Source organism: Dromiciops gliroides, chromosome 5 (assembly GCF_019393635.1).
Source record: "Dromiciops gliroides isolate mDroGli1 chromosome 5, mDroGli1.pri, whole genome shotgun sequence".
NCBI lineage: Eukaryota > Metazoa > Chordata > Mammalia > Microbiotheria > Microbiotheriidae > Dromiciops > Dromiciops gliroides.
The window spans coordinates 35,278,828-35,304,558 of record NC_057865.1 but is presented as its reverse complement, the minus strand read 5'-3'; the positions used below and the strand labels follow the sequence as shown (position 1 = coordinate 35,304,558).

The 25,731-nt window shown below is 36.3% G+C and overlaps 1 protein-coding gene across 7 annotated transcripts in view; it reads right to left on the bottom strand.

Annotated features, from left to right (window-relative positions):
- SATB1 (SATB homeobox 1) overlaps nucleotides 1-25,731 on the bottom strand; it is a 118,327-nt gene that overhangs the window by 70,989 nt on the left and 21,607 nt on the right. For all 7 annotated transcript variants that reach the window (XM_043967296.1, XM_043967298.1, XM_043967297.1 and 4 more), the window contains 3 exons: nucleotides 23,514-23,690; nucleotides 22,615-22,741; nucleotides 21,762-21,885 (listed from right to left, as the gene is read on the bottom strand). In XM_043967296.1, coding sequence (XP_043823231.1) covers nucleotides 21,762-21,885; nucleotides 22,615-22,741; nucleotides 23,514-23,690 — 428 coding nt within the window. The remainder of the gene's footprint in view (nucleotides 1-21,761; nucleotides 21,886-22,614; nucleotides 22,742-23,513; nucleotides 23,691-25,731) is intronic.

Genomic DNA, 25,731 nt, shown 5'->3' with positions numbered 1-25,731 from the left:
CTAATCTATTAAAATCTTGCCTTCGATCCTGAAATATACAATTTACCCCCCTCTACATACATACACATATACATTTATGTCAGTATATACTTATGGTCACCAATGAGAAATGAAATGTGCAAAATCAGGTCAATTTTAATTATAACCCCATATACACTTGATGGAGGAGGCTAAAAAGGGTTTACAGACAACCTAAGATCTGAGCTCTAAGACCTGAGCTCTAAGAAGGGTTAACAGATAACCTAAGACTTGAGTTATCAATAGTACCTAAAAGGGTTAACAGAGAAACTAAGGTTTGTGTTCTTACAGTAACCAAAGGGTTTGTCCTTATCAACCCTCACCATCAACAGAGACTGTAACTAAGGACCATTAGCCATTAATAGCCATTAATATTCCTCGATGACAGGACACCTAGAAACCAGATCTTAAGTAAAGAGATACCATCAACACAAAGACCCTCTGGCTCGGACAAGTTTAAGCATGCCTTTAGGAACATGCTCAGAGAACACCAAATGTGTCCTTAGGTTCACCTTATGATGTGTAAACCCCCAAAACACACCTCCAGGGAAAAAGGTACCTGCCTGGGGGTTGTCATAGAACCCCAGGAAGTCCAAATTAGGATAAAACCTCCCAAGCCCCTCCTTGAAGAGGAGATTAAGATAATGAGGAGATAACCTACTTTTTCTCACTATAAATGTAACCATTTTCCTCTCCCTATTTGAGGTCCTTTTTTTTTTCTCCTCTGGTATTTTCCCTGTGGCCTCACAGGGAAATAAAACTTAGGAAACTGAGTCACTCAGTTTTGTAATTCTTTTGGGACACTTCATGATCAATTGGATCAATTTATTCCATAGTGACTATGGCGGCTACATCACACTTAGTTCTGTCTTTTCCATACATGGATTATTTCTTTGCAGATTATCTGCAGAAATTTTTTAATCAAACTGACTTTGCCAATAAAGCTTTCTGAGTTGTTTCTCTCCTTCAATTGGTATGCATAGGGAATATAAAGGCATGTTGAAATTAGCCTAAGCAAAGCATTAAATAGGGCAAATCAAAAGATTAAAATATAGCAAAGCTAATTAAAAGATTTTTTAAAATTATTTGATGTGCTTGAGTTTTTCCTTTGTATTTATCCATGTTATTGCTTCTCTTTAGACCAAGGAATTGAGAATTCACTCTATTTTCACTAGAATAATTACACTTATTCGTCTAACTTTCTGTTTTTATGAGAACTTTCTCATCATCTTTATCTTTTTGCAATGAAGTTCTAATTTGAGTTTATGACATCATAATCTATTGCCACAAGATTCACTGTGATGCCTACAAATTCCAAATTATGTTTTGATGATAAGATCAAATTTCCAAACAGCCAGAAATTATTTTTCAAATAATTGGGCATAAAAAAAATAATTGGTCATGGGGTAAGCTTGGAATAATAAATCCTGTGAAAGTTTTAGGTATTAAAAACAATGATGACAACAACAGTAACAACAAAAAAAAAAAACCAACAGTGTTGGATCTGGATAAGGCAAAGTCCCTCAGAACATTTTCATAGAATAAAATTCACCGTTTAAAAATGGTTTTAAAACACCCTTTCTGCCCCAAAAAAAATCTAGCTCAGGAAAAATAGCTACTAATTTTTATCATTTAGGGTGATCAATTTAATATTTAATTCCCTAAATCATATGTTCACTTACGTATTAACATCTTGTTAGTCCAGAAAATCACAAAAAAAATGGCTCATTTTCAGTCTTTCAGAGTCTTTGTATTTGTATTGTGACAAGCTACCATGTTTATGGGAGCTGAAGACCAGAAGTCATTACAAGGAGATGATCAGAAAAGTCTTTAAATTCAGAGTTAACATGAATTTAGTTGCCAACTCTATCACCCTTTTAAAAAATCATTTCAGATGCCAGGAAAGGCAAACTTAAGCTGTTTTAAGAACTTTCTTCACTAATTTACAAGAAACATTATCCCAGGTTCTCCAGAGCATCACCCATATAGAGATGGCTAAGCATTTACAGCACTCAATGGCCAAGTATAGTTCCAATTCTCTCTTGCTGTCTATTTAAACACGCTATCAAAGGCATTTGGAAAAGGGCAGTACTTGCACAGCAAGTTTCCTTTCTGAATGGCCACTCTGTGTAAAATATACTTGTAAACCTTAGGTGCTGGGGGTGGGGGTGGGGGAAAATCCCCTAGTACAAGTCTCAGTCTGCTGAAATCTCAAGTTCAAATACACTTCACTATATTACCCAGGATCTAACCATAGTTTACACTTTCTGAGAAAGGCTACTGATAGATTGCCTAAATTGGCCACATATCCCAGAACTCTTCAGGTAAGCCCCCAAATCTCATCTTAGGCATCGATGTGGAAGCTTTCCTAAGATCCATAAAGCACACATTACTTCCCTCCGAGGGGCCCGGCAGTTCTCTTTCAGAGTCTGGTGAAGATCTGTTCTGAAATGGTGCCATCTTCACAGAAACCTCAGTACTCTAGAATGATACCATCTGCCACAGGCTGAGTTCTCCTTTTCAGCCAAATACATTATTTATAACCTTTCTAATTGTGTAAAGGTAAGGAGAACATTTTTTTCCCCTGAAGCTCATCTTAGATATAGCTAGAATATTCTGAAATCACTCTTTAAAAAAAACCCAGAATGTCTCCAAATTTTGAAAAAATAAATAAATTTGGGGTAGCATAGTTCTTCAAAAATGGTTACTTTTAAAAGTGTGGCAGAATTTTCCAAAAGGGAGGAAAGTATGTAATACACACACAATATTTTTAGAAAAGGAAGAAAAACAGTTGCTTTTGATTTTAGTTTTAATATTCACTGGGCATTTCACTAGCCAATGATAGCCAGGTTATCAGAGAATTATTTCCCACAAGAAGGTTCATCAAGGGGGACTGGGGGTGGGGGAATGGAGTGACTGGATTATCATTTTAAAATGTTTTGTTTTGCTTTTAACAACAACAAAAACCACCCCCAAACAATGCTAATCAGGTTATTCAATCATCTAAACTAAAACTGTTCATGCTTTTCTGCCAAATCAACCAACCACAGCAAAATCTGTTATCAGTGATTGCTCAGCTTCCAGTCACGAGCAGTTAACCCCTCCTTCCCCAAAAGTTCCCCTAAAATAACCTTAAAGCGACCCAGGACGATGATCCTAAAGAATAAGGAAGTGAGGATGCCTTTTAGAAAACAGTAAGTAGTGTCATTGCACAGTGAGAGATCCTTTAACACACTCAACAGCCAGTATAGGAAGCCAATAGCTCCCTAATAATTCAGGTGACCTCCATACTTTTTTGTAAACACAAATTTATTCTCCTCAATTTGCAATCATGCCCCCAAATCACTAAAGGCCTTGTTGATTGTTTAAATAGGAAGGAGGAGGTTAGGGGCCAGGTGGGAGAGAGGGGGACAGGAATATCTACAAAATAGTGGCTCACCAATGTTTAAAGCTTTCAGGCTCTATCAGTGGAGAGGGCAAGGGCTGCAACAACTTATTTACACAATTATCTAAATACGATTAAACAGCTGATGGACAAATATTAAACTGGAAAATGTATAGTCATTTCGGCTTAATGTAATCCTCTTTCTGTAAACACCCAAGATGATTTTTTTTTCAACCAGAACAGTCCTGACATCTCATAAGCCTAAGGGTGAATAGCAAGAGATTGTTTTTGATAGTTATAAATATTCAAAAGACATGCAGACCATCTGCTTTCATAATACAGGTAAAGCAACACTGAGATGGGGACTGCTGTATAAAAATGATTCTTTTAACAAAGTCTTCCTCTCCTCGAAAACTATAAAGACAGATGTCAAAAACTGTTTACACAGAGCAATCAGGAGCGTGCAAAATGTAATATTCCTTTTACACACAGTGCTTGCTAAAGAGATTTTTTTTTCTTTTTCTTCCCATCTGTGTGTTGCAACACATTTCTACAAGTTAAAAACATTTTTTCAAACAGAGATCTCATGAATACCCAAAAACATGCTATCTGGCTTCTGAATGCTAATTAATTTCAACTAAAGAATCAGATTTTTTTTTTTTTTTTGGTAAGGGGAGGAATGTATGTTTTTGAATTGGAGTACTCTAGAGATCGGGCATAGAAAACAGAAGAAAACCCTACACAGGTTTGATTCTTGAAGGCTATTTCACTGTTTGGTTGTTGTTGTTGTTTTTTTAAATATAATTTGCATCTGTTTCATTTGGCTTTTTAATAAAAATTTATCACTGTTAACGTCTTCAAAATAATGTCTAATATAATTTTTTTCAAGTGCTAAGGAAATGCACACAATCACATACACATGCTCACACACGTGCATGCAAACATACACACACACACACACACACACACACACACACACACACCTTGCCTTCTTTGCAAGCTGTGAACAGTGTGGCTCATAAACCCCTACAGTCAATTTTCAGAACTGAAACACTAATCTTGACAATAACCTTTTAATGTATTATATTAATGGCACAAAGGCATTAAGCACCTTTTTATAATTCTCAATAAAATGAGCATTTACTGAACAATCTGTCAAACTCCTGGCTGTGTGTGGTTTTTTTTTTCCCCCTCTAAGAAGTGAAACTTCACAGTTTGCGGCTGGCTATACCTCCCCTGATTTCCTGGTCCACTTTGTTGATTTAATTCTCTAGCTGAGATTCTCTAAGAGAAATAAAAGGTAACTGGATAGTGCCTTCTAAACAAACAGAAAAATATACATTCACTTTAGATGCGAAACAAATCAAATCTACATCTGAAATCAGTTTTTCTAAATGCTTCAAAACAATTGAGTGGCCCAATAAGCTCTGAAGAGTATCCTAAGAGATCCTGATAGTCAATGGATTTGCTACATACTGACAAGTAAGTATGTAGTCTCCAACTGTTACTCTGCATTGTGGTGTTGTTGTTGTTGTTGTTTTTAAATAGAATAAATGGGAAGTAGCAGAAAATTCTAAGTATAATATTCTTTTCATGCTAATTGCCTTGTGTCCCCCAAATCTTTCCCTTTAGATCTGTTACTGCTTTCTAATCTACACTCTTGGGAGGTACAACTAGGGGTAGGATCTGAATCTCAATTTGCTGACAGAATAATCACTCCCAGATTTTACTTAAATTCCACTTGTCATGCAGTTATGATTATTTCTATTGTTATGACCCTAAGCCCTAAAGATATCCTTAACAGAAAGTCAAAAATGTCTTTAAGATGCAATTACAGAATGGTTACATAAATTTGCTGTTGACAGAAATTAAGATGCTTTTGCAATATACTAGCAGAGAGTTCTCTTTTTCATGCCCTTAAGAATTTAAAGATGATATGATCTGAGTTTTTGGGGTGGGGGGGTGGGAAGGGAGGGAAGAAGAGAAGTTGGAACACAAAGTTTAAAAAAAATTGATGTCAAAATTTGCTTTTACATGTAATTTGGAAAATAAAATTCTAAAAAAAAAAAAATGATGTGATCACAGGCTATTTCCCAAGCTAAAAAGTCAATTACTATTAAGTTATCCATATTTTTAAAAGATCCTAAATCTGCATTCTTTCTCCTCCATTTAGTCTGTTTTTATAAAGAATTAAATTATTAGGTCACAGAGGGCATATATAAAGTTTTTCACATCTTTCCATTTTTTAACCAAATATTCTACAATAGCTTGTATATGGAGCTATCTATAGCAACTCTGCATTAGGTTTCCCTACTACACTGAACCAGATTTTCCTAACCTAATCCATGAAAAAAAAATTGACTTAGCAAAGTCTTTCCAAGCAGAGGTCCTAGAGGGTCTTCTTTAATGAATAAATAAAATTCCTTTGTAGTTATCATCATGTATTAATATGCAAACAGTATATAAAAGTCCTTAGAGTTTCCTTTTTCAGGTTAAATACCCCCCACATACTCTTATTTATGATATTAGGTTATATAGCTAATAGAAAGTAGAATACAGTTCCATTCTGAAGTAATGCTAAGTTTAATTTTAATTTTCTCTTATCTGAAGCCAAATTTAAGAAAAATATGAAAAAAAGGCAAGGAATGATTCATTTGGATTAATTTCCTCTTCCAACAGCATTCATGATACAAGGAAAGTCGTTTCTTTCAAACCTTTGAGAATCTAAAATCTTCCTCTCTTTTCAAGTTTAAAAACACATTTTGAATGTCTAAATCTTAGGATGAGTTGATAGATTTTAATGACTGAAAGTTAGAAAAGACGTTTGGACAACCAAAAGCCAAATGGGGCCATGATCACCTTGAATTTCAAAACTGGAGGGAATCATAAAAATTCTCTTTCTTTTTTTCATTAACTAGGTATATTGCCAAAAAAAAAAAAAGCTCCACAATTTAGGGAAAATTCCATGCAACAGGTAATCATGGCTCCTTTAGAAAAGAAGATGAAGCAAGTGTTAAAAATCAGAGTGCTTGTTAATGATTGTATTTACGGCAGTCTCTAGGTTTGCATTTAGGGTCATTTGGAGAAAAAAAAAGGCATGTCATTTGTTCTTTGTTTCATGTCAGTAGAGAACTTTAAGTTCACTTTGATTCGCCATGCTAGATCCAATGCATACAAAGGTAAATATAAGCCAGAGGCTTTGCTCTCAGGGAGTGTAAATTGTGTATACAAATGACTATAATATAAAAGAGAAACAAAAAAAGAGAAGTCTTGATGGTAAAGAAATGAATAATTAATAAAATTAATCATGCTAATAATAGATCACATTTATGTAATGCTTTAAAGTTTGCAAAGTACTTTATGCATATTATCTCATTCGATTCTCACAACAACCAATGAGGGAGTTACTATTATTCCCATTTTACACATGAGCAAACTGAGGTACAGACAGATTCAGTGACTTTCCTAGGATAGTACAGACGGTATCTGAGGCAAGATTTGAACTCAGTTCTTCCTGACTCCAAACCAAGTGCTAAAGGAGATGACACTCAAGGCTGGGACTTGGAAGGCAAAAGGATGAAGGTGAAGAAGAAAACATTCATTTCTGGCATGGGGGAAGGATTGATCAAAGCCCCTAGTGATGTGCTAACCTAGCCATCTGAATAAATTTATACATTCAAATGATGAATATGTAAATGGGATCTTTAAAGTCAAGACAAGAAAGACACTCTGTGATTTGATTACATATTGAAATTGCTTTATCGTTTGGAAGAGAAGTAATCACTTGGATTACCTGCACAAAGTAGGCTTGGGCAAATTCCCATGATGCCAGACCATGCTGAGAACTCTTCAGTAAGAGCAGAGGCTGCCCTAGCTGGTTCTTCTTCATCCCTCCCTACCCAGACTCATACTGAGCTCATGCTGTGAGAGCATGAGCAAGGAATCTGATACCTCCCAAAGGCAAGTCTTAGCATTTCTACAAGGAAGAGACATTAAACAAATTCTAGTCCAACCCCTTCCTTCTGTTGAAATGAAAAAGAATGTTCAACCTGGAGGCTCAAAAGACACAGATTCCCCATTTTCCTCAAGTTTAGGTCTGAGGTGTCATGCCTCTATTCAAGAAAACCTGATCACTTTAAGGATCAAATATTAGCATTTAAAATTCTTCATTGGCCCAACTTTCTTACACATTAGTACCCTCCATGCACTTCACTGTGCAGCCATATTGGTCCACTTAACTATTCTTCACATAAGACACTTCATCTCCTACCTCCATACCTTTGCATTGACAATACCCTATGCCTGGCATGTTCTTTCTCCTTACCTCTCTGCCTCTTAACAATCTCCAGATTTCTTAATGTCTCAATGCCAAAGTTGCTATCTATAAGAAGCCTACAAGAAATCTTTCCTGCTCTACCTCAGCTGCTAGTGCCTTCCCTTCTACCTATTTTGTAGGTATCTTACATGTAGATGTTTTCTTCCTCATAAGAATAGTACATAGTAAATGTATAATAAATACATGGGGGGCAGCTAGGTGGTGCAGTGGATAAAGCACTGGCCCTGAATTCAGGAGGACCTGAGTTCAAATCCGACCTCAAACACTTGATACTTACTAGGTGTATGACCCTGGGCAAGTCACTTAACCCTCATTGCCCCACAAAAAACAACAACAACAACAACAACAACAAAACCCCCCAAAAAACAAAAAACACATGTTGGCTGATTAATAATGAATCAATAAGTATTTCTTAAATACTTACTATGTGCCAGGCCTCATGTTAAGGGCTGGGTATAAAAAAAATCAAACTGATTTACATTCTGATAAAGAAGACAAACTAAATATAAATTGGGAGCAATGGACATGGAAGGGAGCTTTGGCCTGGGGAGTCACAAGGGTTGTTCCAAGAACAATAGGACAGTCAAATGACATTCCCTTTCCATTAGTAATGATGGTGTTGATTTGATTCCAGTCCCCAAACCAAAAGAGAGAAATGGGATGACCCTTGTAGGACTTAGGGGTAGGGGCTCAGGGCTGAAGATGACTGGGGTTAAGAAGTATGACCCCAAAGCAGTAGTATTAGGGTCCAATGGCTTACCTCCCTATTCTCTGTAAGCCCCATCAGAAAAATGTAAAGGAGAATATATCTATTGTAAAAATAACTAGCATGGATGTAGCCCTAACACTTTCCATCTGTGAATTCTTTTAATCATCACAACCACCCTGATAGGTAGGTGCTCTTATCCCCAGTTTACAGTTGAGATCACTGACACAGATAGAGGTTAAGTAACTTGTCCAGGGTCACACAGTTAGGAAGTGTATGAGGTAGGATTTCAACTCAGGTTCTTCTTGACCCAGGCCCTGTTCTATCCACTGAATCACCTTATTGTACCTGCTGCACAGGGTTTTTTAAATTATCTAATGAAAACATATATTAAAGTACAATGTAAACCTTAAAGTGCAATGTTAATGTCAACTATTATTATTATTATTTCATATAAGGAAACTGAGGCCCACATTACTTATTAAGAGAGCAGCATAACGGAGTCAAACCCAGATTCCCTCCTTAGGTATGAAATTGGGGTTGTTATTGAGTTTGGGTTTTTTTTTTGGGGGGGGGTGCAGAACATCCTTTGACATCCTAAAGACATTTCCAGCACATCCTTTGTTGTTTATATTTCCTTGGGTTCAATCTTTTGACTTGTTTCAATGAGAGACTTGATGTATTGGCCTCTAAGTCCATAATCATGACCTAAGAATGGAGATGATGGGAATTAATCCAATCTTTTGGGATAAAATGGCAAATATACAATGTGATTAGCATAATCTCTCGAATTGAATAACCATTAAGTGACAATAATATATTTGCCAGTGTACCTCTCAGCCTAACAAAAAAAATGGGAAAATAACCCTCAGTATTCCATATACTTCCTGAGTTTTGTTAATGGAATTAGTTTTTAAAATAACTATTTACCATTTTACATGGGCCTAGAAAAAATTAAGATGAGGCAATGAAAATTAGGCAATATACCTTAATCCCTCAGATGAAAGAGAGACATTTTCTTTCTTTTCTACTGCTTCCATATTCAGTTTTCAATGAAAATCGATAGAGGAAACTTCAGTAAATTACTGGAGGAGGTATATACTCAAAGGTAAGAATGATGACTCAGGGGAAAAGGCAAAGGGGATGGGAAGTATAGATTGGGCCAATGTCATTTCTGTAGGCCTGATTCTTTTAGTAAGCTTTTTTTTCTTTTTCTTTTTCTTTTGCAGGGCAATGAGGGTTAAGTGACTTGCCCAGGGTCACACAGCTAGTAAGTGTCAAGTGTCTGAGGCCAGATTTGATAGTAAGCTATTTTAAAGAATATAATGGCACCCCCATTTAATCTGTACCAACTACATGCTTAAAACCTTTACCCCACCAATTTGGAAATAAACTAGAATTTAACATCATCAGGGTCCTGTGACTATCTTAGATTAATAATAAAAACAACAACAACAAAAACCAATTTACATTCACTTCTCTCATATCAATGCTGCGAGGAAGATTGTACAAGTATTATTATTCCTATTTTACAAATGGAAAACTGAGGAGCAAAGAAGTAAAGAGACTTGCCCACAATCACACAGCTAGTTATAACCTAGGGCCAGGACTCAAACCAAGCAGCAAAGTTCATCTGAATTATGATGGTATTCTTTCTACTCTACAATGCTTAATGTAATTTTTGTTCATTACTAACTAAAACTCATAGGTCAAATCCAACTTGCGCATTTTACAAATAAAGAAGCTGAGATCCAAAAACTTCCTCTCCAAGATCAGAGCCATGGTCAGTCGATAAGTCACAAAGAATTAATCGGGCACCTACTATGTATCAGGCACTGGGCTAAATGCTGGAGAGACAAAGAAAGGCCCCCAAACTTGCAATCCTCCCACCCCCCAAAAAGAAAAACCACACATCCACACATGTGAGCACGACCAACAGACACACACACACACACACACAAATCCCTGCTCTCAAGGTGCTCACCGTCTAATGGAGGAGAGAACAAACCCCTAATTACTAACAGAGAGAAGGTGCTGACATTAACACTGATCTGGGGAAGCTTCTTAAAGAAGGTTGGCTGTTAACTGGAACTTGAAGGAAGTCTGGTAATTCAGGGGATAGAAGAGGAGAAAGGAGAGAATTCCAGGCCCGAGAGACAGGTAGGTATTGAAAGCAAAAGTTGGCAGCCAATTCCTTGGACTTTGGAGCCAATCCCTTTTCTACCAGACTGCAATGCCTTTTCTTACATAATTGCAGAATGGGATTTTTGGAAAAGTGTTTCCTCAACCATGTGTGGCCTGAAAATATGCTCATTCCTCTCTCACTTTCTATTTCACAATAATGATGACAAAATTGTGAACATATACATAAGAGGAGAAGCAAATCTACTAGATGATTCTTTTTTTAAACTGAGTGGGGATGTGGTAGGATAGTTCAAGCAACATCTAGTAGAAGGTAAGGTCTTTGGGAATGGAAGTTTTGTTGTTGTTGTTTTAAATTGATACTACCAGGAGCTATCACAACACCAGGAACAGAGGCATAACAATGACAATGACAATACCAACAGCAACAACAACATCATTTGTTCAATTGGGTTGAATTATCCCTTAATATCAAACATTTATTACTTGTGCATGTTTATATTTTCAAAAATTCAAACCTATCTTTTTTTCTTAAGAACTACAAGCTATAAATATCAACATTTTAAATAAAATATATTTGATTCCTTGGCGTTTTTGTCCAATGCTCCAGACTGATCAGAAACTGACTGTAGATGTTAAAGTTTGCAAAATGGGACCATTTTTCTAGTAGCACAATACATAGAATGACCTCTTCTTATGTAACTAAGAATGCACTATGAAAATGAAACTGCTATTAAAACTGGAATAAAAATGTTAGGAATAGATGAATCATCTGGTTTATTTCTTGATCCCCTCTGCAGATAGTAAATTAGCTGAATATTTCTTTGGGAACTACTACTGTATGAAAATAGTTTACAAAACGTCAAACAATGAAAGAGTTGGCAAGTGGGAGAGGGGTTAGGAAAGATGACAGGAGAAAATTAAAGATGATTCGCAAAGAAGCCAACTACCTGTATCTCCAAGTAGTCCCTGACCAACTCTATTTGCTGTCCACTGTGAAACTGGAGCCCCGTCCCAGCAGCCTTGTACATTATGATACCATACAACCTTCTACGGCTATAGCGCCCTTCACGAAAGCATCCCAGGGTGCTTTACAATCATTATGTGCTAAAATTAAAACTGAAGCACATACAATTCCTAATAGAATCGTTTTAAAAATGCTAAACAGAACAAATAACTTTTAAGTCTAGATTTAAAAGTCCCAGCAGTCCTAGCGTTCCTTACTTCAATTGGCAATGAGCTCCAAAGCCAGGGAACAAATCAACTAAGGGCTCTCTCATGTTATGCTAAAGGCCCTCTTCTGTTGTTTACACACTACAATAAACCAGCTTCCAGTGGAAGAAAAAAGAAGTGTTTGTGCCTTTATCTATGTGTGTGTATATATGTATGTAGAGACATATATGTATGTGTTTGTGTGAGGTTTTTTCCCCCCCTTTGGTGGTGGTGGGAGGAGTTTTTTCTGTTTTTTTGCAAACCAAGCATTAAATAAAGCACTTCAAGGAGTACACGCCCAGACAAAGTTGAAGCTGATAATACAGTACAGAGAGGCAGGTTCCAAAAACCTATTTAAAACACCTAAATTTTATCTTATATTAAATTTAGTGTTAAAGACAGTTTAAATGGCATGAAAAATGTTTTAATGTCATCTTAATAGCTTTGTTCTCAAGTCATAGCTAGTCCTAAGCCCCAATTGCAATATTCCATGCATTTAGGAAAACAGCTTTTACCATGTGGTAATTTTCCTTGCATTACTGATTGTAAGGTCAAAGAAACCTCCTGCAATCTAAACCAAAGCAAGTGTGGGTAAAAAAAAAAATTATTGAATGTATTTGCCAGAATAATAATTTTTTAAAATAAGAGAGTAAGGAATCATCAACTGTCTTAAAAAATGAAGGAAAAAAGCTTTAAGAACTTTTTTTTGCAAGTTAAATGCTTTTTCTTTTAGCCTAATATATTTAAGAGCTAACAGTTGCCTTGTACTTAAAACTAAGATATATCATTTTTTTTTTTGAGGGGCAATGGGAGTTAAGTGACTTGCCCAGGGTCACACAGCTAGTAAGTGTCAAGTGTCTGAGGCCAGATTTGAACTCAGGTACTCCTGAATCCAGGGCTGGGGCTTTATCCACTGCGCCACTTAACCCCCCAAAAAACTAAGATATATCTTAAATTGAGTAAAACCTTTAAGCAGAAAGAATGCTACTTCAGTGGTCAGGGAGTTGGTCCGGCTCAGGAAGGTCAGGGTTTAACTCCAGAATCTGTCATAATACTTTCTGGGCTCCTCACTTAACCTATCACTGCAACTCACTGAGTTCAGTTAGAGGTGCCCATCTGCACTGGTAAGAATTTCCTCCCTGGAGTTGACACCAGTAAAATCAGACATCCATTCCCAAAACAAAATAGCAGATATAAAAGGCCCACCCTGAAACAAAAAAACAAAATAACAACCAAAACCCATTCATATCTTTATCAGATAGGACTGAACAGGAATATCATTGAACAATATACAGTGTCTGTCAGCAGCTGAGGCTTGAAACTACACTAAAACATTTGGGACATCCTGTATAAAAATCGAGTTCATTCCCTGTACTTTCAGAGGATGTGCCTCTGATCTGAAATCTCACTGACTTAACCAATACCATGGGGCCCTACCAGCTCTCTAATCAAGTTAGAGCACAAGACCCTTCTAAATTGATGATGCAGTTGGGCGGGGGTTAGTTTAGTCATGTTGTACTCTAATTATAAATCCATAGCAATACACCAGAGGAAAAGCCCCTGAAATATGAAATCCACTTTTAGGTTCCCTCCATGAAGCCCATCCTTGGTCCTATTTATGGGAATGATAACAAGGTCCAATTGCTATCAAGCATTTTAATGCCTGATAAAACTGATACGCATCATTTCGGTTCACATGGTCATTGGGTGGAAATTGTGTTAATGCTATGATATGGTTTGTGAAAGGCTTTAAATCAAAACCCATACAAAAACCTACCTGGAATGTCTGCTTAGAATTGAAAAGTACTTTGCAGGAGTATTCACAATTTCATACTTTGGAAGAGATAAGTAAAAAACATCAAATGGAAAACTCGTCAGTGAAGTTACCAAATATTTCCTAACCCACAAGATCTGGCCATGTTAATAGATAAGATTTTCTTCTTTGAAATAAAGAAACTAGCTTTTTTTTTTGGGGGGGGGGTCAAGATATTAATTCCATGTCTAAGAGGGGCTTTTTGTTTATTTATATTTTAGCAAAAAATGACTCGCTTCTGATTCATTAGGGTGTCCTATAGTATGATATGGGATCCTGGATACTACCTATTTTATGAAGCTGTTGTGAGACAATCCCTTTAAAACCACTATATAAAGGTGATTAGTTATTATTTTATTATTGTGCCTTTTGAGGGGTAAGAAGAGAGCTGATTGTCATGACAAACCATAGCCAAACCTCTGGGATTTTATAAATTAAAGTTTCTGTTTACCCCTCCGAAGTCAATCTCCCCGATCTAGATTACCAGATTAGCAACAGAATGGTAACAATTTAATATTACTTTGATGAGAAGTCAGGATGAGTCTTTTCCTCTCCCAAAGGAAAGAAAGAAGGAAGGAAGAAAGGAAAGAAGGGAGGGAGGGAGGGAGGGAGGGAGGGAGGAAGGAAGGAAGGAAGGAAGGAAGGAAGGAAGGAAGGAAGGAAGGAAGGAAGGAAGGAAGGAAGGAAGGAAGGAAAGAAGGGAGACAGAGAGAGAAAGAAAGAAAGAAGGAAAGAAAGAAGCCAAGAAAGGAAAAAAAAAGAAAATTTAAAGCAACTAGTCAAATAAATGCCTTGTTAGAAAAAAAAATCCTATAAGAAGATTCAAAACAATTGAAAATGATAAAAACCATAGTCTGAGCAAAGAGAGTAACATATAAATCTAAAGAGTTATTACAATACACTACACATTCAACTTCTTTTAAATGAATTCTGTGTTTTTCTTTAAGTTACAGGGATTTTTGTTTCCTGGGAATTAAGGGTTAAGAAAAGTAATTATTACCAGTAGAGAAGTAACAACATTCAGTATAATTGGCAAGTGTTCAGGTATATGTGGAGTCTGCTACTTACCAATATGCTATGTCCTAATGATAGTAAACTGGCCTTTTGTTTGTATGGGAAAATTCATTCTGAGCTCCAGTGGGATTAATGGTGGTAAGGTTCCCAGGCCATCACACAAAAAAATCTATTTAACCCACAATCTAGCTAGATTACAGGACTAATAGTATTAGCAGGAGTTCTGGATACTGAGTTCAGGTACATGAGGGACAGGAGGAAGAACATTTAGATACTTTGAAAAGATATTTTAGGACCCAGGCCCAGCATATAAGTAGCTTTTCTCATCTGTCTCCTGTTTTGTTTTGTTTTGTTTTTTTAAAGGAAGAACAAGCTTCTCTTCCTCTGCTTCTGACCCTGAGTTTCTCTCAAGTCTACAAGATTTATTTTTCTTTTGGTTTGACAATGCTTCTCATGATATTTAGGGTTTCCACAGTGGTGGAGGTAGAATACCAGAGAAAAGGAGGCATTTGTAGGAATGGGCCATAACTATATGGTGATCATTCTATTCATGATATGTTAATATTTATGTTTTTCTTATAACTTTAAGGAGCGTGTTTTAGCTTACCATGAAATTAAATAGGAAAAAATTTATAGATTTGTTGAAAACTGTCATTTTGGGCGATAATCTTAATAAAGCAAAACTTGATCCCTCCATTATTTTTTATTATATTCAAGAATCAGCTTCTAATATTTGTCTTTAAATTCATATAAAATACATGATACTTTCATTTTAAGGAATAAAGTAAATATTCTCAAGGAAAGGAAAATTCAGAAAGTAATTTCTTCTAATTTATACTCAGCAAAATACAAAAAATTAAAGTAGAATTTTTTTTATACATTAGACACCCTTTGTAAATGAAAGAGATGCTACTGACAAATTAATTTTGAGAGAATTTTCCCTCGAAAATGAAGGTGGCATGGATCTACTCAAGTGCCCAAAAAACAGTCACCTAATCATTTACATTCTCTCTGTGGTTAACAACTTGCCTAGCACAGTTATATTTGCACTAAAATTTTGCAAATCAAATATCTAAGAGGAAAGTATTATAAAGTACTGTGATTTTTGCTCATCTCTATGCAATTTTATAGCCTTCCTGACAAATTTGGCTTAGTTTTTAAGCAAGTGATTTAATTGACTCATAAAGAGAATACAAAGGACGTTCTATCATCAAAGATAAATAAGAGTATTTTAATATATCATTGCTATATACGTATACATATATTATATGTTAGCCATGTTTAGATGTATGTAACAGTTTCTAGAATACTTGTTGTCGTATGCTTTTATATAATATGTAACCATGAAGTGTCAACACTCAAACTTTCTAAAATTTTAAATGAAAACTTCACCAAAACTAAATGTTTCCATTTCACATCATAAGGAACAATAGAATTTTTCTTTAAGAAAAGAAGTTTAGGGGCAGCTAGGTGGTGCAGTGGATAAAGCGCTGGCCCTGGATTCAGTAGGACCCGAGTTCAAAGCCGGCCTCAAACACTTAACACTAGCTGTGTGACCCTAGGGAAGTCACTTAACCCCCATTGCCTCTCAAAAAAAAAAAAAAGAAGGGGTGGGCTCCCCTTCCCCAATTGCCTCACTTAAAAATAAAAAGAAAAAAAGTTTGTCAAAAGAGAAAAGAAAAGAAAGGTGTATTTTCAAAACTCTCATGATAGGTAATAATAGCTAGCATTTACGTGGCACTTACTATGTGTAAGTGTAAAGCACTGTGTGAAGTGTTTTACAATTATTATCTCATTTGATCCTCACAACAACCCTGGAATGTAGGTGCTATTAGTATCTTCATTTTACAGATGAGGAAACTGAGGCAGATAGGTTAAGTGACTTGCCCACGGCCACATAGCTAGTGAGTACCTGCAGACAGTTTTGAACTAAGGTCTTTTTGATTCCAGGCCCTGACTCTATCCACTATACTACTATTGCTTAATAATATAGTGAATCCACATGTACAGAATGCTTTAAATTTATAAATCACTTGCATACCAACTAGGTGGGGCAAGTAAAATGCACAAAATTGGTCATTCCCATTTTAAAAACAAGGAAATCCAGTGACAACTAAAGTGACCATGGCAAGATCGCTCACTTAGTAATGCCAGAGATAGGACTCAGACTTTAGTCCTTTGAACACAAAACTTGTTTTCTTTTCATTATTTATTAGCCTCTCATGCCTTCTTTTCCAAAAACAAACTAGTGTATTCCTCCTCTCTCATGCTAGTTAGCTAAGGACAGAATTCTAAGCTTATGTATCCACAAAAATTTGATGCTTACCCAATACTAAATCCCATGTAGAACAACTGTTTATTGTAGCTTAGTTTTTTAAAAATCAAAACCAAAATGCTTTACATGGTGCTTCATGTTTCATTTCATTTTGGCTGATCTGCCATGGGAAATATAGAAAGTATTTTGGCATTATTCATTAAAAAGTGATTAGGTCAAATAATGTGGCTAAACTTAACATTTATTATAAATAGTGAAAATATTTCTATATAAAAGTTGACACGCACAAATTATTTTAGAGGAACTGTGATTCACTGGTATGGGTGTCTTCTCCCAGATACAAATAACATTTCTGACAAACATACACACACATCGTCATCATGAGAAATTCTTATCTATGTCTTTCCATAATTCCTCCATAGCTAATAAAATAATGATGGTTATAATGAAAGTAAACATTCATGTAGCACTTTAAGCTTCTCAAAGAACTATATATTATTTCATTTGATCCTTGCCAAAACACTGTGAGGTAGGTATTATTATATTAATCATTTTGCATTTGAGATAACTGAGGCAGACAGGATAAGTGACTTGCTCAGAGTCACACAGCTAATGAGCATCTGAGATGGAATTTGAACTCAAGTCTTCCAGACTCCAAGTCTAGCACTCTATCCACTATAAAATGATACTTCAATAAAAGCAAATCTATAAGAATGGTTTTTAAGTTTATATCAAGGATTTGGAACCCAAGGAATAAACAGAGTCAACTACAGTTAAGATTACCTATAGAGGAACTGGGCATTTGTTCAGGAGCTATGAGGATAAGTCATCTATATTAAAATTTAGTTATCAGGAGACTAGGTGGCGCAGTGGATAAAGCACCAGCCCTGGATTCAGGAGTACCTGAGTTCAAATCTGGCCTCAGACACTTGACACTTACTAACTGTGTGACCCTGGGCAAGTCACTTAACCCCCATTGCCCCGGAAAAAAAAAAAAAAAAGAGTTCTCGGGGCAGCTAGATGGCGCAGTGGATAGAGCACCGGCCCTGGAGTCAGGAGTACCTGAGTTCAAATCCGGCCTCAGACACTTAACACTTACTAGCTGTGTGACCATGGGCAAGTCACTTAACCCCAATTGCCTCACTAAAAAAAAAAAATGTAGTCATCAAGTCAGATAGGAATATATCATTATAAAAATAACTATCAGAGAGATCATTTGCCCAACCACAATAAAACTCACTACTGCTCTATGAAAAAGTGTATTTACCCCACAATCCTAATTACTTGATTAATGGAATAGTAAAAATTATAATTTAATGAGATGGCAGTGGGGGCAAAGGAGTGGCATCCAACTTCCACACACTGGAAAATCTGCCCAGTACCCTTTAGGCTCATGGGAACGTTCCTGGTTGGCTCTCTGTAGCTAATCTGATATTGGCTGGATTCTGGTTTCTTAAAGCAACATAATAAAGCTTCATTGTGTTTTTGAATTCAAACAATGCTAGAATCTTCTCTTCAGTAATATGAATGTAAGAAAAAAATGTGGTTTGGTTTTTCTTTTAAGATCTAAGCAAGGGGAATCATAATACCTTTTGTCAATTATGTGAGGGGTTATCAACAAAGTGGGGTTTGACTTCCACTTAGTCCCAGAGGGCAGAGCTAGAAACAACAAGCACCCATATGACTTTAGGCTAGTCAGGGAAATTCTCTGGACCTCAGTTTGCTCATTTCTAGAGTGGAGGGAGGTTAGGGGGTTGGATTTCATGGCCACCAAATTCCTTCCAGGTCTTTATGTTCATCATTTCCTAAGTCAGGAAGAGGTTTCTTCTCCCTCCCCTGGAGGTCTTCAAGCAAATGCTGGATGATCCCTTATCAAGAGTTGGAGAAGAGATTCTTGCAGATACAGATTGGACAAAATCACCTCTGAGGCTATTTCTAACTCTGAAATTCTATGATTTATCCTTTCCAACAACATCACACATGGGCAAGACATGTCATTTGACATCTCAAAATCTGATGGGTCTTAGGCAGTTAGGTAGCACAGTGGATAGAGCACTGACCCTGGAGTCAGGATTACCTGAGTTCAAATCCAGCCTCAGACACTTAACACTTACTAGCTGTGTGACCCTGGGCAAGTCATTTAACCCCAATTGCCTCACTGAAAAAAATCTGATGGGTTTTGATGTTAGGACTTTATCAATATGCTTTCACTGCAAATATGCTCAAATCACACACAGGACTCAGACTAAGAAACAGACTTTCACTATCATACCCTTTTCAATAAATTCCAACCATAAGGGGAAAAAAAGAATTGGTTCAGGGTAAAAAAAAACAAAAACAAAAAACCTTTGAAGATTTGGAATTCCTTTTCCTTGACCAAAAGACATAGAGAGGATGAAAAGGAAAGAAAGAATGGAAAAATAGGGTGGTAGGAAGTGCCCACCATTAAAATGTTCTGGGATGCTTTTTTCTACATGGAGTAAAACTGTCGCAGAACATGGAGGGAATAAGAAAAATGAGATGCTGGAAAAATGAACTGAAAGAGATCTGAATGTAGAGCTTCAGACACCTAGAAAAAAAGTAATTGTCCCTTCAAATTTGGAGGACATCCATATACACTGTGTCCCCACATCTCAAATGGCATATTTGAAAAGCCAACCCAATTTAATTCTAACCTGACTTTGAATTGCTGCCACTGATGATCTGTGTGTAATTTTCTCAAAAGACAAAAGCAAATATGTAGCCCAAAGTTCTCAATGAAATTGAAACAAATGCCCTGGTTTCAATGCAGAAGGTCTCCAGAATGCCACAGTCGTCAAATGCAACCTTTACATGAGACCACCAAAATCATTCACACAGTAATATGCAGGAACACAAGAACATACAACAGTTTTACTTGTTATTCTTTTTCTTCTTCTAATACTTGATTGCACTTCCTTCATTTCCCAATATAACATTTAACATCACCCTTGTAATTACTAAATCCTAACTCAGCGTGTTGTAGGTAGAACAATGGTTTGCCTTTGAGACCACTCAAGGACTAGCTCAACATTCTCCTTGCCAACATATGAAAGGTACTTCAATACATTTCTCCAGAAAACTGCAGGTGAGAGACTGCAACCATGACCTGGCTGAAAAACTTAAGAATTCTAGACATTTCTTTTAGCTTGTACATGCTTCCTCAGCTTTGAGCCTAAGAAAACCTTTCAGATCATTTTTCACTTTCAAATTTCAGTAGTCAAGGTGAAGGTACCTTCTGGAATTGTTCACAAAACTGAATTTCCTATGTGAATGTGCCAAATACTGCCCGATTTGCCACCAACCTGACTGGTAACTGCTCAATGTTCATAAAATAACTAGCTTCCTCCTCTAAAATTTGAGGGGGGAGGATAGAAGAGAAGGAGACTTTTGGTGAAATTGTAACTAAAAACTATGAAATATGGCTAAGAAATGTATCAACATTTTAATTATGGGATTTATCAAATACAGCATGCATGCACTAAACATGCAGCCACCACACACATTAAGATAATATACTAAGAGTCAAAAATTTGAGCATTCATTTGCAATTCATTCTGTCATGTTCTCTTTGTGCTGGCAAAACTGATGGGACCAGGGTTGAACAAATGCTAAATCACACAAGCTTACTTCCTAGGCACCTATCAGACAACTAAACAGATGGAATAGAGGGAATTATTATTATTATCAATTTCCAATTCTATAAATGATTATTCCAGAGACACAGAACTGTATGCCAATTCAATTTATAAAGACTTTTCAAAAACCTTTACAAAACTTGCTTTTAAAATCTTAATAATGGTAAAATGTTAAATTTTGCAAGAATACAATAAGTACACCAACATAGCATAAGCTAGTGCATAAAAAAAAGGAATTCAGAATCATTTATATCTGTTCTAGAAGCTATTGAAATGTTTATGCACCTAAAGGACCTTGTTATGACATACATGCTTACTATATGGCCCTATAGCATGGACATAAAGAATCCCATTATAGCAAGACATATATGAACTCTGAAAAAAGGGAGTAAACTTCATTATCAAAAGCAATTCTCTTTCTTTTATCCATTATAAGCAGTAAATTGCAACAGAATTTCTTTTGGTAGTTTCAGTTATCCCTAGCAAAATTCGTGTTTAAAAATTACAATAAAACAATAAATCTGGGCCTCCCCTTAAAGTTCCGGACCATTGGACATCATTTCACAGAGAAAAGTACAGTTATATACTTCAAGGAAACTTAAATAAATGCCCCCAAAATGAGTAAAAAAAAATTAAATCTAAAGGAATGTAAGTATTCAATCCTTAGCCATGAGTAGGTAATAGAAAGGTTTTCTTTCTATTAGATTATTTTGTTTTCTTCTAGTTCTAACAATAAAGGACATTTCTTTTCATTGTAGCTTAGAATCTGATTCTTATTGACTTGTTAACATTCCTAGATGATCTTATTTTGTAAGCTACATTTAAAACTAACAAAAGTTACTTAAACAATCATCTAAATTTAGTGACCCTTTCACAACAATGAGAACCTCTTTACTACTATGGGGGAAAAAAAAGCCTGACTAAAATGCTTAAAAATGGAAAAGCAAGCTCATTGGAATGGTCTTTTCCTGAACTGAATTTTCACCATTTTCCTTTAAATTTCCCCCAGGGAAAATATCATACAAGTTATAGGCAAAATGAATCAAGTATATTTAAAAAGAGCGCCAAGCGGTCAAACCCATTTACAATTTTGGCCAATTCCATTTCTGATACCAGTTGCTTTTAGAATGTAGCAATATCCCTTCTCCAATGGGGGCTGCCTCTATAAAGCGTTTCATTATTGATCACATGCTAGGCTAAGTACCTGGGAAAGGGGACACTCCTTGGCCAATGAACTCTGGTTCATATCCTTCAGTAAGTCCTTCAGAGCATTTCTTACGGTTGTGTGAGACCATTGTTCAGGAGGCAAGTCTTCTAGTTTAGGGCAACTATTTGAGACATAGATTAGAAAGGGGATTATTACAAGATTGCATCCTGCTGCAGAACATTCCTTTAAGACAGACAGATTTCATTTTGCGCATCAAGCAGATGCATCTGGAGATTGCTCTCGGTCTCCTGATTGTTCCGATTAGTTAATTACTTTATACAACACATCTGCTGTATTGATGCATGAATTATACATCAGCTGCATGTGGCGACTATTTTTTCATGTTACTTCTACCTTTCTGCTCTGATGCGCTTGGTAAGACAATTTAAGGTGTAATGCTTTCTCATGACCGATCAGGAAAAGCATTAATATATTAACTATTTTCCATTCATTGCTGTTCACGTGACTTAAAAAATAAGAAGAATGTAGTCATAGTGAAGAAGTCATTCTATCACAAAATGTACACAGATGGCACTGTTCATGATATGCAAAAATATTTTTCTCTTAAGTAAACTTTATGTAAAATGCCTTCTTGTAATGCATCATTTAATTGACTAAATGCAGCAGAGTTGCAATATGATACCTACAGAAACCAATCAATTAAAAGCTAGACGAAGAAGAGGGGAAAAGTTCTCTTTAACAGTGTAAGTTAGAGAACAGTAGGACAAGATTAATTTGGACTTAAACTTTCTAAAAACCAGGCCAGATTTCATGTTGAAGCTGCATAGCCACAAAGGACTAAGGAGGCAGGGTTCCTCTCTCACCTCCTGCCTGCTGTCTCAGGACTCACCTGTGTAACTGGATTTTCAATGTCACCACATGATACACATCTTGCAGCATGTCTGCAACGGTAGCATCAGGGGCATCTGTCACATAGGACAGTGGAACGGGATTCCACTTTCCAACTTGTATTAGCCCTATACCAGACAGAGAAGAAATTGTAGACTCATTAACCCTTTAGGCAAAAAATCGTACTGGGACCTTTCCCTACTTCCCCTCACTAACCTCTGCCTCCTCCTCAAGCCCCCCCTCCCCCAACAATACTACGATTCCTACCTGGCTCATTTTAATCCAAAGGTATTTACCTTTTAGCTTTCAAGATTATAAAAGACATAATACTAGGTTTTTTTTAAACCTCTGTAAATTAAAGCCCATGAAGAAAATGTATATAAAAAGTCATATTTTTCCCAACTTACAGAAAGTTCTAATATTACAGAACTGAACCAGTTCTAAATGGCTTTACAATTTAGATAAGAATCCCTACTGCAATGGGAACCAGCACTGAAAAATACTTTACAGCCCATAAAACCATCAGAAACAGAATAAAAGAAACAGAACTAGATATTCAGTCATAAATGCAAATTGACTCTCAACAGTCCATCTGCTCAAATATGCTCGACACTTCCTTGTGGATCCTCAGTGGAGCAGATTATTAAGGTCAATAAGCATACTAATGATTCAGTTGAAGCAATTTAAAAAAAAAATCTACCTCAACATTCCACATGAGCAAAATGTGTGTTAACTAAACCAAAATGAATTAAGCCAATTTTTTAAAGTCGCAGACTAAGAAAAATATAAGCCCACCTCAAATGCATGTCTAAGAAGAAAAATGTCCTATGTTTCTTCCATAAAGTACACATTAAAAAAACAGGCTTTTTTCCCCTCCAATTGCATAGATATATTATTTACCTTTGGCTTGGGCAGCAGAGCTGTGAGAATATCCAAGAGACAGCAATGCCATTTCTATCAGTTGGTTGAAAAGCATGTCCTTTCTTACCAACACAAACTCTGCGTGCTCCTCCTTACAATCATATTCAATGGAATTTTCATAATGCTCCACCACACAGAAAACAGGTAGCATGGTTCCTATCAAAAAGGCCAAAAAGACAAAAACAAACACAAACCAACGATCATTCTCTGTTGGGGGGAAGGGGTGTAAGGGAGGTATGAGAGTTAAGTCCTTACAGCATGAGAAGGAAACAGGGGCTACAATGGCAAGGTAAACAGCACTGAAGCAAACATACATACACACACACACACACACACACACACACACACACACATTTTCATCATTATCCAAAAATAAGCAAACAGAAACCAAAAGTATTTCCTATGAAATTTGTTCTATTCTATTTCTAGAACTATATTTTCTAAATAGAACGAATGTTCAATTACCTGTCTAGCAAAAGAATAATGTTGACTGGAGAGGAATAAGTTGGCTGCCTCTGTCCTCTCTGATTTGTTATGACTGGTATGCAGACTGCGAATCCCAAACACATACTGCAGATGTCTTGTGAGTAAGACATTTTAATACCATCTAGATAATTTTGTTAATATTAAACGATCTCATTTAGGTCAACATCATTAAACTGAACCTTTTGTTTCCTTTTGGTGATATATGTATCCTAATCCAACTATATTATTAAAGAAGAAGAAAATCTTATTCAAATGACTCAAAAGACTATCTCCTTTGGATATATCCTGAATGCTAAGAAAATACTCGTATATTTGAGAAATATGACTGTTAATGTGACATATTTTACATCGCCTGCTAAAATACATTATACTTAAGTAACAGGAGAATTTTTTAAAGTAAATATTCCTTTTTTGGTCTAAAGAGGAAAAAAAGAAAATGAACCTTTTTATGACTTGTGTTAAGATCTGGGTATTTAGGTAAGATTTGAGATTTTGTTTCTTCTTTACATTTACTTAGTTCAGCATTATCAATAAATTCTGACCAAGAAAATAGCCAATTCAGGCTATTTATTATTAGAACAGCAACTATTTTTTAAAAAGGAAACATCTTTGTCCTTAGTCTACTGGATGAGCACCTTATCATTAAAATTTTACTGGTTAAAAGAAAAGGGTTAAAAAGCAGATGCACAAGAACTGTCTTGTGGCAGGCTGCCAGAAGGGTAGCATCTTTAGCATAAATGATGACAAGGGTTACTTTAACAGGGCACCCAGGATCTCCAATTAGTCCGCCAGTGTTAATGCTTCCATAAGTAGTGCCCTCTGCACTCACAGAAGCCTCCTAACTTGCCAAGGTGTCGAATATGTACTGTAGCTGGAATTGTGATTTATTATTGCCAACAGAGATGGCCTTTATAATTCTCGACTCTTCTGTTTCTGCATAACAAAAAGTGACCAAAAGGGGACATTTTCAACATGTAAATTTTTTCACTGAAGCTTCAGTGACCTGTCAGAAGAGATTTGTAGCTCTGACAAACCAGCCCCTTTAGGTTTGCTTAGGAAAGCTCAGAAACTCACTTTGGTGAGTTTGGGCCCAACAGGCTCAGCATGAAAAGCCAGCTGAAAAGCTTGCAAGTGTTCATGGAGTTCATTCAGCTGTTTTCTATGAGTGGGGGAATTGGTCGGGAAGAAAGAAGACTTGGGGAGACCATGGCAAAAATGGTGATTTCTGCCTTAGTTAAATTATTCTCTGGAGTATTTTTCAAAACAAACAAAATCACTGTTGCTCTTTCCAAGGTAGGGTTTTCCCTAAGCTTGGCTACAATGTTTACCTGCCACCTGCCGAAAAAAAAAACAGAAATCCTGCATGAAAGATGAAAATGTCAATCTTTCTTGCCTCTTCGTCATTGAAAATAAAACATATTTTTTCATTAACTAAGGGAAAACTCGGTATTTATAAGTGCTTGTGAAAGAACCCAAAGCATTTGGTCAGGAAGTGAAAATACTCTCCTTTGGTTTCCCCTCCCCATCTTGTCCCCCTGACTTCAAAGAGTTAGGTTAATATAACAAAAGCACATGCATTGATTTTTCATTTCATGTAATGATACAAAAGTGTACTCCTCTTTGCTTCTCCTTGCAGCTGGGAAAGCTTTATAGCTATGTTGCTATTCAAATATACTGTGTGTCTTCAGACGCAGAAATAGGAACATACTGA